The sequence below is a fragment of the Anopheles funestus genome, chromosome 3RL (assembly GCF_943734845.2).
Source record: "Anopheles funestus chromosome 3RL, idAnoFuneDA-416_04, whole genome shotgun sequence".
Classification (NCBI taxonomy): Eukaryota; Metazoa; Arthropoda; class Insecta; order Diptera; family Culicidae; genus Anopheles; species Anopheles funestus.
The window spans coordinates 49,058,374-49,071,312 of record NC_064599.1 but is presented as its reverse complement, the minus strand read 5'-3'; the positions used below and the strand labels follow the sequence as shown (position 1 = coordinate 49,071,312).

General features: G+C 40.7%; 1 protein-coding gene across 2 annotated transcripts; it reads right to left on the bottom strand.

Annotated features, from left to right (window-relative positions):
• Window positions 1-1,019: 1,019 nt before the first annotated feature.
• On the bottom strand, window positions 1,020-8,782 carry LOC125769647 (uncharacterized). Of its 2 annotated transcripts, none has more exons than XM_049438455.1 (3): window positions 8,214-8,782; window positions 5,090-5,386; window positions 1,020-3,707 (listed from the first exon to the last, which is right to left on the bottom strand). In XM_049438455.1, the coding sequence occupies exons 2-3, from the start codon at window positions 5,383-5,385 to the stop codon at window positions 2,828-2,830; spliced, it is 1,176 nt and encodes a 391-aa protein (XP_049294412.1). In that variant the 5' UTR covers window position 5,386; window positions 8,214-8,782; the 3' UTR covers window positions 1,020-2,827. The 2 variants fall into 2 exon arrangements, with proteins under 2 accessions (XP_049294412.1, XP_049294411.1); XM_049438454.1 differs by lacking the exon at window positions 8,214-8,782 and adding an exon at window positions 6,378-6,502.
• Between the last annotated feature and the right edge of the window lie 4,157 nt (window positions 8,783-12,939).

Sequence of the window (12,939 nt, the reverse complement as noted above, 5' to 3'; positions counted from 1 at the left end):
CAATCAATATTTTGCTTATATGCTTTTTTTCTTGAAGATAGCGGCCGAATACGGCGACAAATACAATGGTGCTGTTTCTGACGAACGATTGTTCAGAAACGATAGTTTGTAGTGAATCTATCATCGTATCATCGACGACTGTGATATGTATATCACATTTTCAAATTTTCGTCAATGTGACGGTTTATGTTATTCGTACAGTCTGCAACACCTAGTTTTTTGAGAGTAGCCGAAAAAGTTGAAGAGGTAGATAAAAGTGATGTTCAACAAAATCGGAGAGAATAAAAAAAAAATTTTGAATGATTTTTTCAAATTTTTAACCTATCATAGTTTTTCGCTGGATACAAATTCTTACTAATCTTGGGTTCTGATATTTTTTAATAGCACGTGTAGGTTCCATAGTTTTTCCATAATGCTGAAAAATAACCTTATATAGTCCCCACAACGTGTACAAATATAATTAACCGAGGGATAAAACAGATAGATTTGGGATGTAAACCGCTTTTTAGGTGGCCATCATCAACGCCATAGTTCCATCTCAGTTGGGGCATACCAACGCTCCTCTGGGGCGAACTAAAAGGACTTTATTCGGTCAGGCCGTCCGGTGATATTTGAATGGCATGACCAGCCTATCGGAGCCTGCCCAGTCTAATTCGCTGTGAGTTCATCGTACAGCTCATAGATCTCATCATTGTGCAGCTTTTCCATTGACCTTCCACACATAAGGGCAAAAAATCCTGCTGACCTTGGACCTTGTATTTTAAAATGATATTTGAAAAACAAAAAGAAATATACATGAAAACCATAGAATAACATTCTGGTACTTAAAGGTTTCAATTTTAAAGGAACACGAGCTTCGAACCGCATTTCCACAAAGAAAACTACACCTACGAACGATCGTTCGATTCGTTGCAGTTGCTCAACGAGTAACTGTAGACGTTACATGGTAAATGAAATCTATCGAAAAGTACACTTTCAATAAAGCCGTCGTTTTTGTTCTAGTAGAACAGTTTGTATTTAAAAAAAATCTAGTTAGCATAGCTGAAAAGGAAACACGGGAAAAATGAATGTGGGTGGTTTGGGTTGGCTTTTGTGAATGACTAAAATGAACTAATGACTACTGAAATGAACTTATAATGAATTAAAATGAATTGAAACGAGGGGTAACCAGTTCATTCATGAACGATTTTACACAACGAACAATTGTTCCTGAACAATCGTTCGTCAGAAACAGCACCAATATCTGCTGCGAAGAATGGTGGTTTAGGATATTTCTGATTCTAGCATTAAAAAGTTTATCTTCACATTGGTGAGGAATCCCAAGAAAACACTCATTACAACGCAGCAGTTGATGATGATTATGAGATAAAGTGCGTTAAATGTCGCGAGATCGATGCGTAGATATGGCGTGAAGAATTTAGTGCTACGGAGAACATAAACAAAATCGCTTGATACAATAATGTTACTATTAATAATAAAGCAATGGCTATATCCGAACAATTACAAATTAGCGAGACACAATTAAATTATAAGCAACAAAAAAATGAAAAGGATATTAATGGATGATCATGTTCTTTATAGCATGGTTTAAAACATTTGATTTTGCAAATAGTCATGATCGTGGTACATGTAGATCAAATTCTATGTTGTTCATAAAAATAAAACACAAGCAATTAGATAATGATGAGAAAGATGACCTAATTCATTTTTATATTTTTTTCTATATGAATAAACTAACACATTTTATATTAACTTTAATTTTAAAACTAACACTTTTTTAAGTGGTTTAGAAATCTATGGTTCGAAAATCGGAAATCTTTGAAAGTATTGAGAAAACAAGAGAAAAAAAATAAGAAAATATGAGAAATATTGAAATGAGGTGGAGCCCGTAGTAGGCACGATTTCCCTGAACAATGCGCCTTCGGATTTCGCTGCTCATGTTGTTGTCCGAAGTTACGATCGTACCAAGGTAGCAGAACACCTCTACCACCTCGAGATCGTCGCCGTCAACTGATACTCTGCTCCCGAGTCGGCCTCTATCACGGTCAGAGCCTCCGGCAAGCAGGTACTTTGTCTTCGTCGCATTGATCCTCAATCCAATTCTGTCGGCCTCGCGTTTCAGTCGGGTGTACGCGTCGCACACCGCCGCAGATGTCCGTCCGATGATGTCGATGTCATCCGCGAAGCCGAGAAATTGGAGAGAACGGGTGAAAATCGTGCCCCGGATGTCGAAGCCCGAGCTTCGCATGACACCTTCCAGAGCGATGTTATCTGTATCTGTTAATCCGATTCGAAATTTCTTGATTACTTTTCGTTGCAATTATATTGGGGGTGGCTTGCAAGGCCTCTCCCCCAACCCCCTGTCTCGTCAGAGGGCCTACGCAACCTAGCTGTTTAAAGCCCCGTAGGGTGCCAGGACAGAAGGCACATCCAGCCGCCCCTTACATGGAGAACAGACGCTGGCTGTCCCCCTCCGCTCATTTTAGCCATAAACCCCATCTTCCCAAGGGGTTGGGTTTCCCCGTATACCCAAGCTCAGATATTTGGAGAGATATGTTACCATTCTGTACGACGGGGACGTATTGACTCGGAGTAGGGTATGGAGTGCCTATATTATCCTTCTAGAGGCTTCGGATCCATACCCATATCAGTGCGGTATGGCTACATACACTGACAACAGAACAACTGCATTGTTATAATATACTATTAAAAAAATAAAAAAAATAAAAAAATAAGACAAAAATAGGTATTTCATATTTGAAGAAGGTAACTGCATTGTTATAATATACTATTAAAAAAATAAGACAAAAAAAGGTATTTCATATATCTAACGGTTGTTCTGCTCCACCGTGGAGGAGTTAAAAAAATAGTTCTTAAAAATCTCTCTGATCTCCGTTGCCTCATGAGATGAGTGATTATATGCTCTGGAGCTATTGGGGTTAGGAGGTGTGGAGTTTTCGGAACTGCACGGATTTACAACGGTGTCCTTAAAATCAATGCACAAGTTGTGCAATAAACACACTGTTTGTATGATCGTTGTAACATGGTCCGGAGTTACCTGGAGTTCCGTTTTTAAACATCGCCATTTAGCGACGAGTATACCAAACGCGCATTCTACACAACGTCTGGCAATGCTTAGCGATTCGTTGAAACGAAGTTTGGCAGCATCTGCACTGTTTTCTGGGTAGGGTCGTAGCAAAAAATTCTTTAGTGGATATCCCTGATCGCCCACAAAAACGTGAGGTACGCTGGTTATAGTACCCGGAAGAGGTTTCGGAGCAGGGACATTTAAACGGTTTGAACGCATAAGTTCATACAATGTTGAAGAATTAAATACACCGCTGTCACTGCGGCTGCCGTACTCTCCAACATCTACGGTTATGAACTTACAGTTCGCATCTGCAACAGCTTGCAAATGTACGGAAAAATATTTCTTATAGTTGTAATACTGTGTTCCCGATTTTGCCGGACCCTTATGACGCACATGTTTGCCATCGACGGCACCAATACAATTTGGAAATTTCCATTTTTCAAAAAAATCTTTTTCAACTTGCTCCAAGGCAGCGGTCGTGGGAAAAGGCATGAACTCATCCTTCAAAGTATTCCAAATGGCCTCACAAGTTTCATACACAATGCCCCCAATCGTGTTATGTGCCATGCAAAACGTGAACGATAGCGATTTTAATGGTATTCCAGTTGATAAAAACCTAAAAAGAAAAAAGTGAATGAAACAGAAATTTTAGTTCAGTTGAGATGTAGATGCCAATAATACTACTTTAAAGTATAAAATATAAATTGTTCTGAATAGTAGAATATTAGTAATGTGTGGTATAATATTTGTTGTTTGTTTCAGGAATCCTTGCCAAAGCCAAGTGGCGCAGCTTGCGCGAAGTATTTTCGCGCAAGCTAACGGAAATGCGCCAGCCATCTGGGTCTGGATATAAATCGGTCCGATGGAAGTTTTTTGAACAGATGAGCTTCCTGAAGGATACATTTGAATCCAGACCCAGAAAGGGTAATCTGGAAGCAGTGGAAGGTATGTATAAGAAATTCTTTAAATTTATTATTTTAGTTCATTAACCATTTTATACATTACTCTTAACAGAAAAAGCAAGCGAGGAATACCTCGAAGAGTTCTTCGAGGAGGGGCACTACGGAGAGGAGCCAGCTCAATCTCCAGCGCAGTCATCACCTCAGCCATCGGGCAGCCGCCCAAAACGAGGTACGGATGCTGCCCTGCTGGAAGATCTGGTGACTCTCGAAAAGGAGCGCCACGACATTCTAAAACAAAAAAAAAGTGGCAACTACCATGCCATGATGAGTTTGGTCACTCTCATGGACATGTTAGAGGTCGAAGACCAAATAGACGCTCGGGAGGAAATTCAGCGGTTTGGCCACCGCGTGATAAAAGAGAAATTACGTAGCTATAAGGATAGTTAGTAGGTTTTTTTAATATTAGTTAGGTATGTAGTTTACTGTTTCTTTTTAGATAGTTAGATAGTTTGATGAATTTTTTCCATGATTTTTTTTCCTTTATAGTTATTATAGTATAGTTAATTGAATTGTTTTTCCATGATTTTTTTTTCTTTGCTAGTTCGTATAGTATTGTTTCTTTCATTTTTTTATTGTTTTTTATTGGTGTATTGTTTCTGTTGCAAGGAGTTCTGTAGCAGGCCAAAACCGCGAAGCACACAGACCAACAGAGAAACACAGCCCAACATAGCTTAAATAACTAAAGTTATGGGAAAGACACATTCAGGTTAGCAAAACAGTATGTTCCTATACAAAGCAGCAAAAAGCCTAAGTTAAGAGTGCCCATCGAAAGTCTCTGTCCATAGTAAGCCATTTTGTAATCAACATTACATACGTAGTAAGGCGTTAAGCCAAAGAGAAGTAGCATTAAGTATTATAACTATGAACTGTAACTAAACGGCCAAGCCGATCGATGTGATTGAAAAGCATCATAATGACGCAATTATAAACATATCGTTAGGTATATAAAAATTACTACAAGTAAAGATATTTATGGTAGTTTGTGAACCTCCAAAGATTTGTAGTAATTGTAATTGTCAGTAATAACAACACATACCTGAGAGTTACCATCAATCTTTCTTCTGGAGAAATATATGGTTTGTGGGTTGGTAATTTGGTGATGAGATGCTCTATCTTTCTTAAGATGAAATAGAAAGTTTCCTTCGACATTCGCATATATTGGAAAAATTTTACAGGGTCTTGTAACAGCTTCGGAAATAGGACATAATATTCTCCGTTTCTATGACGATTCTTAAAAATGTCGTTGACTTGGTTGTTCGTCTTCTTCGATAGTAAGTAGCGCAAGGCAAGGCTCGTACTCAGTGATATCTCGTTTTCAGTATCTGAATCCATTCTATAAATAGAAATAAAAGAAAGTAAATGAAATTTTAATTTCAGTTTAATATTGATTATAACAATTGCAGTTCTGAAAAAGCAGCAAACAATTAATGGCAATAACAATTTTCGAACAGCTAAACTGAATAAGATGCTCTTAAGCATAGTGGGAACCGCTTCGATGAGCTGCTTCTAATAAGATCTGCTTGTACTACGCCAAAAACCTCTACCACGCCTTTCGGGGTGAACTGCTGAACAAGAACGTGGAGCAGAAGATACGCGAGGAGAATACACAGTGACCATTTACAACTTTAACGATGCCATGTACCATCACTTCATCGCTTATTGCAGGCTGATAGATGTATGAGCCAAAAAGTTGAAATATTTTCCCATTTGCACACTGCACAACGCCGGAAACATTACTGAAGGATTCGCGTAAGGTATACAAAAAAGTTATCAAACTGGATCCGCCCGAGGTGCGCTTCACGCTGCTAGGACTGGTACAGACAAAGTAGAGAGACACTTGCGATGAACCCACCGGTTGTAAATATTGTGAGTAACTGAAATTTTCAGCATGCTACACATCTTTCGATGCTAAATAATTGGGATGGATAACTGGTGTGCCACGAACATTCTTGCATGTCAGTAAAATTTGTTCCGGCATTAAAGATGTAACAGTAAAACGGTGAAACTGTAACTGCGGTCTCTTATGTATGTAGAGTATTTACCGCAACAGTGCACCTCCAGCCAAATCACCATCTAGCAAACCGGAAGTACCATTCCTGAAGTAGGGCCTTTCGCCCGATTTAAAAACATTTAGTGTGCGCTAACCAGACTGCCGATATGTGGCACAATTTCCAATGCTGCAAACGGAAACATGGAACTGCTTTGGCAGGAGAATGCCTCCCGATGATCATCCCGTCTACAGACCTGCCGGTGCCAGTAGACCGACACTACCAATTTGTAACATTATTACTTAAAATTATCCTTTTTTAAACACACAAACTCACTTTACTTTCACGTACAATTAGACAAAAATTAGAGCAAAACGCTGTATTTGTGTTAACAATGATGTGATGAATGTTGTGACACAATGAATGATGTGATTATAAACATTACTTTCTTCCTTCTTCGATTGTTTATCTCCAAATGTCAAACCGAATTGGTCGTACGACCAAATCGTACGAGCAATGACACCCCTTGCAATTTGGTCGTACGATAAAATCGTATACGACCGAGCAATGACACCAGCCTGAGCAACTGCAACGAATCGAAAGATCGTTCGTAGGTGTAGTTTTCTTTGCGGAAATGCGGTTCGTAGCTCGTGTTCCTTTTAAATTGAAGCCTTTAAGTACCAGAATGTTATTCTATGGTTTTTATGTATATTTCTTTTTGATTTTCAAATATCATTTTAAAATACATTTTTATACATGAAAAGTTTTGTGAATAACATAAAACCGTAAGGATTTATTCCAATCATTCGGACCAGACGGTGAAAAAAATCGAGATAAACCAAACCTGTTTAACATCTCAAGCATCTTCTTAGTTTGCGTACCGCTAAATCCGCGCCTGACCAGTACCAATTCGTTTGGGAGCACGCGGTCGCTTAGTTCGCCTTTAGGAAAATCGGCCTCTGCGAAATTGGCATTTTTTCGAAGAAAGTAAAAAAAACGTTGGTCTTGAGTCCAAGGTCAGCAGGATTTTTTGCCCCTTATGTGTGGAAAACCTGCACAATGATGTGATCTATGAGCTGTATGATGAACTCACAGCGAATTAGACTGGGCAGGCTCCGATGGGCTGGTCATGCCATTCAAATAGCACCGGACGACCTGACCGAATAAAGTCCTTTTAGTTCGCCCCAGAGGAGCGTTGGTATGCCCCAACCGAGATGGAGCTATGGCGTTGATACGTCCACCTACAAAGTTTGGGATAATGGTTTGGAAGACGACGACAGATTGGCCAGAGTTTAGAAGGTTTTGGCAAGTCTACAAATAAGGCAACATTTCAGGACTTGCGATCCTGCAATGGGTAAATAAAGTCAAGGAAAGACAGTAATAGCAGGACAAGATCTTTTGAGGTTTTAGTACGTAGTACGTAGTACTCTGGAAATAAATACTAGTATTTTCAATGATTCCCTTTCATATCAGATTTTACCTTTACTTATAGATGATTACGCCACAATTGAAGCGGTTTACATCCCAAAGCTATCTATTTTATCCCTCGGTTAAATATCTTTGTACACGTTGTGGGGACTATACAAGGTTATTTTTCAGCATTATGGAAAAATACGGAACGTACATGTGCTATTAAAAAAATATCAGAACCCGAGATTAGTAAGGATTTTATCCAGCGAAAAACTATGATAGCGTAAGGTTAAAAATTTGAAAAAATCATCCAAAAATTCCTTTTTTTATTCTCTACAATTTTGTTGAACATCACTTTTATCTACCTCTTCAACTTTTTCGGCTACTCTCAAAAAACTAGGTGTTGCAGACTGTATGAATAACATAAACCGTCACATTGACGAAAATTTGAAAATGTGGTATACATATAACATTCGTCAATGATACGATGATAGATTCACTAGAAACTATCGTTTGTGAACAATCGTTCGTCAGAAACAGCACCAATAACTGATGTTGATACCCGATGGAATGATAACGACGTTTTACGGGTACGTGGAAGAATCGACGCATGTCGTTATGTAGGTGATAATACTAAGAGGCCGATAACCCTCCCTAAAAGATCCTGGGTGACGGATCTGGTAGTAGCAGAATATCACTGGAATTACAACCACCAAAATCACCAAACTGTTATGAACGAAGTGCGGCAACGATTTGACATACCTGCTTTAAGAAGCGCGTGTCACAGAGTAAGGAGTAATTGTTTTATATGCCGGATTCGACAAGCATACCCGCGACCGCCTGTGATGAGTGAACTACCATTAGCTCGATTGTCACCGTTCACCAGACCGTTCTCCTACACAGGAATTGATTATTTTGGACCCTTTCTGGTTGCCAGTGGCCGGAGGCAGGAGAAACGGTGGGGTGTGCTGTTCACGTGTCTAACAGTTCGGGCGATTCATATAGAGGTTGCTCATAGTCTGAACACAAGCGCCTGGCAGTGTGACCAGAACTACCGATTTATCTGTATTCCTACCGATTTTTGATTAGCCTACCGATTCACAGACAAGCACCCTGAAACTACCGATTTTTCAAGAATCCTACCGAAAATCACAGATTTTTGTTAATATGGGTGAAGAAGTCATAAATGTCATGAATAAATTGTCTACAGACAATGAAACACTGAATATTTCTCCCGAGGTTTGGCTCTTTTTGTGTCGCTGAGAACGACAAAATTCACAACATTTCAACATTTCCATTTACCCTGCGAACACCCCCCCCCCCCCCCCCCCCCCCCCGCTCACACGTATTAGCTGAAAAGAACATGAGGCGAACAGAATTAGGATCATACCGACAACTACCGATAAATTTTTTGCTTTCCTACCGATAACGAGGAAAACAATCTGGTCACACTGGCGCCTGCATAATCGCGCTGCGTAACTTTATTGCACGGAGAGGCACTCCTATTAAAATCGTGACTGATCGAGCAATCAATTTCGTCGGCGCTGATCGTGAATTGAAGGATGCAGCTAAGCAGATTGACCTCGATGAGCTGATTGAGGCAGTATATCTTCCAGACACAAAGTGGAGATTTAACCCCCCTGGGGCTCCACATTTCGGGGGTGCATGGGAGAGGTTGGTACAATCGATAAAGCGAACACTCCCCAGCATACAGTTCACAAAAAAACACCGACAGACGCTGTATTTGCTAACTGGTTAATCGAAGTGGAGCAAATTATCAACACGCCCCGACCAGCAATGTCAGCACTTTTTACATGCAAACCTTGAGGAAATGCTGCAAAACTCGTGTACAAACACGAATCCTTTGATTGTATGTGTAGGCTGACATCCAGCCATCATTGATAATGACGCAGTTTGTTGTGTGCTAAGTGCGGAGTGGACGCGTTGTGGGAGTTAGAAAATATTATATTCTTTTGTGCGTGAGTAATGCGCGGAATTTTGCAAATATGCGCGTTGTTTTGTGCAGTGCGATGTTAAAGTGAGTGTTGTGCTTGTCTTTCCGTGCCATAAATGTGTGGTGTTAGTTTTTCTCCTTCACTACGTGCTTGCTTCGGCAAGCACATTGAGTTTGTAGTGAGGATAAAAACTTTCGTTACATGTTGTGGAAATTGCTTCGTTTATTACACACCGATAAATATAATTGGTGCTGTGTGTTGCGTGTGAAATAGTGATTAATTTTCTTGTTGATCTTGTGTCGTAAAATCAACAAGTCTCAATTAGTTTGTGAATTGATTTTATGTTCGTATATTTATGCATCTTGGGTGCAGACTGCTGTCTGCTGCATGCTGAATTTTTTGACACTGCTGTCTGCTGCATGCTGAATTTTTTGACGCATCCTACAAGGTGTCTGTGGGACGTGCTGTTGGATGTCACGTATTGGTGTTGGTGTCCATACAAAAAAAAACTGCTGTTTGTTACCCGGGGCGTCTACTAACACACGTATCGGTTGACAGCGAAGAAGAGGCGCCACTAACACCAAACCACTTCCTACTGGGTTCATCTTCCGGGGCAAAAACAATAACTAAATTTGATGACTCTTCCGCAGCACTTAGGAACAGTTGGAAGACATCACAATTGTACGCAGATCATTTTTGGAAAAAGTGGGTAGCTTCTTACTTGCCTACCCTTACGCGTCGCAGCAAATGGTTTCAGCCCCAACCGCCTCTAAGAGAAGGAGACCTAGTGCTAGTGGTGGATGACGCCCTACCGAGAGGATGCTGGCCCAAAGGAAGAATCGTCTAACTCTTACCATCGAAAGACGGCGTGGTTCGCCGAGTTCACGTGCAGCTATGTTAGTACAATTACAAGCCCGGGTAACAAACAGCAGTTTTTTTTTGTATGGACACCACCCGGGTAACAAACAGCCGTTTTTTTTGTATGTACACCAACACCAATACGTGACGTCCAACAGCCCGTTCCACAGACACCTTGTAGGATGCGTCAAAAAATTCAGCATGCAGCAGACAGCAGTGTCAAAAAATTCAACATGCAGCAGACAGCAGTCTGCACCCAAGATGCATCAATATACGAACATAAAATCAATTCACAAACTAATTGCGACTTGTTGATTTTACGACACAAGATCAACAAGAAAATTAATCACTATTTCACACGCAACACACAGCACCAATTATATTTATCGGTGTGTAAAAAACGAAGCAATTTCCACAACATGTAACGAAAGTTTTTATCCTCACTACAAACTCAATGTGCTTGCCGAAGCAAGCACGTAGTGAAGGAGAAAAACTAACACCACACATTTATGGCACGGAAAGACAAGCACAACACTCACTTTAACATCGCACTGCACAAAACAACGCGCATATTTGCAAATTTCCGCGCATTACTCACGCACAAAAGAATATAATATTTTCTAACTCCCACAACACGTCCACTCCGCACTTAGCACACAACAACCCACTTGGCAGAAATCGCATGAGAGGGGGGAAATTTCTTCATTCTCGCTACCCCTGACCCTCACTTTCGAGCGATCGTACGACAAACTCTCACTCCACCACCCTACCTCACTCACAAACGCTCCCATATTCTATGTAAACCCTCACCGCAACCTTCGTCACCAACCCACCCCACACCTGAACGGTCCCATACTCGAAGTGTTAGACAATTTTGGTTCCACACTTTGAAGCCTGTCGAGGAGTGTGGCACTATATTGTTTTTCGCTGTCTCCTTTCTTTCACTACAAAATTGCTTTTGCCCTGTCTTTGGCGTATTCATATGAGTTTGGCCTTTGCTGGAGGCGGAGGTGTGTGCGCAAGCGTTATCGTGTTTTGTGAAGTGATTCTTTGCTCTGGTAAGTAATGTGAAAACTAGTGATTGTGATAAGTGAATTAATTCTATTCCTTGTGTTTTGTGCATAGTGAATCCCATCGAGTCGATCAGCTGATGGAAAGAGTTTGGCCGTGAAGCGGAAAGGGTGAAGCCGGAGTTAAACCGCAGGATGGCAGGACAAATCACATCGGAGAGAGTGCTGAATATTCGCCGTCTTGAGAGGTACGCATTTTAACACTCGAAATGAGTTAAAGAAAAAAAACAAAGTGTAAAGATTTCTCATGTCTCTCCGTTTTTTTTCTTCTATATATTTACAGAAACCTCTGCCGAACATAGGAACCCCATCCCACCGTCCGCTTCGCAGAACGCTGGCAGTTTTTTTTACCTGTTCGTCGCATGATGAGCGTATGTGCAATAAAAAAAGGGAAATACATACTTCCTGGTAATTATTTCGTTCACGGTCGTGGTGTGTTCGGGACGAGGGTGTCCCGAATGCAGCAATAGGAAAGAAAGGGAAAGCGAGAAAGAAAAAAAGCGAAGGAAAGAACGGGACAAAATAAAGCTAATTTTTTGGCTTCCAGGCTTATTATAAGTAAGCTTGGGAGCTTCCATGCTTGCAAGCTTGCATGCTCGTATGCAAGCGTACATGCGCCCCGCCCCCTATACCCGATTCCCCCACCCCCGCGAACGATCCACGAACGAGGCTTACTAAGTTGCTAGTAAGCCTTTAATAAGCCGGCTAATAAGCCGCAATGTCGTACGACTTTTGCCAAGTGGGAAACTGCGTCATTATCAATGATGGCTGGATGTCAGCCTACACATACAATCAAAGGATTCGCGTTTGTACACGAGTTTTGCAGCATTTCCCCAAGGTTTGCATGTAAAAAGTGCTGACACCCGACCAGCCAAACCAACATGCTTTCTCGCTTTGGCAGGTTTGATTGTTCATAAGACAGAACGAGAAGGTATGTTGATATTGCTACCCGGGCATTGCTGGTCGGGTTGTCTTTATTTTTCACGGTGTATAGTTGCAATCAAAGTGGGTATATAAGGAGGTGTAGTCATGTAGAACATTTGGTAGGAAAAAGAGGATCGACCCCAGTTGTCAAATCCCATCCGTTTGTTCATGTGTGTTGGTGAATGGCAAATGTTTACATCCGTATTTATTTCGTTGCCACAATCAAAACACTGATGAACCCATAAGCGGTAAATGCGTAGAGTAATGTGTAGGATCCAGAAGGACGACGACACGCCACATTCTTGGCCGAAGTTCCACTCAATACTTTACAATTAGTGTGGGCACTTACTGCACCTGCACTGATCGTCAACAATAACATCACTGTATGTGTGGCCTTCATCGGTATACATATATCGACCCCTGCTGTCAAACTGAAATTCAAAATGGCAATATGTCAAATGCTATGAATACACCTCCTTATATACCCACTTTGGTTGCAATAAATTTGACAAGATAAATAATGACCAAGATATATAATTATCTTTCGAAAAAATATATAAATCTGTTTTTAAAAAAAGTTGTCTCATATCTGTTGTAGAGCTCCTCTAACATGTTTTTGTAGAGCTCTTTTTAGGACCGCTGCTCATTTCGGGCTCATTACCGTTTTATGCTTTGACTGTG

Coding starts and splice junctions, on each gene's coding strand:
- LOC125769647 (XM_049438455.1), bottom strand. CDS start 5,385: ATGGATTCAGATACTGAAAACGAGATATCACTGAGTACGAGCCTTGCC. Junction 3,708..5,089: donor AGATTGATGGTAACTCTCAG/GTATGTGTTGTT, acceptor TTTTCTTTTTAG/GTTTTTATCAACTGGAATAC.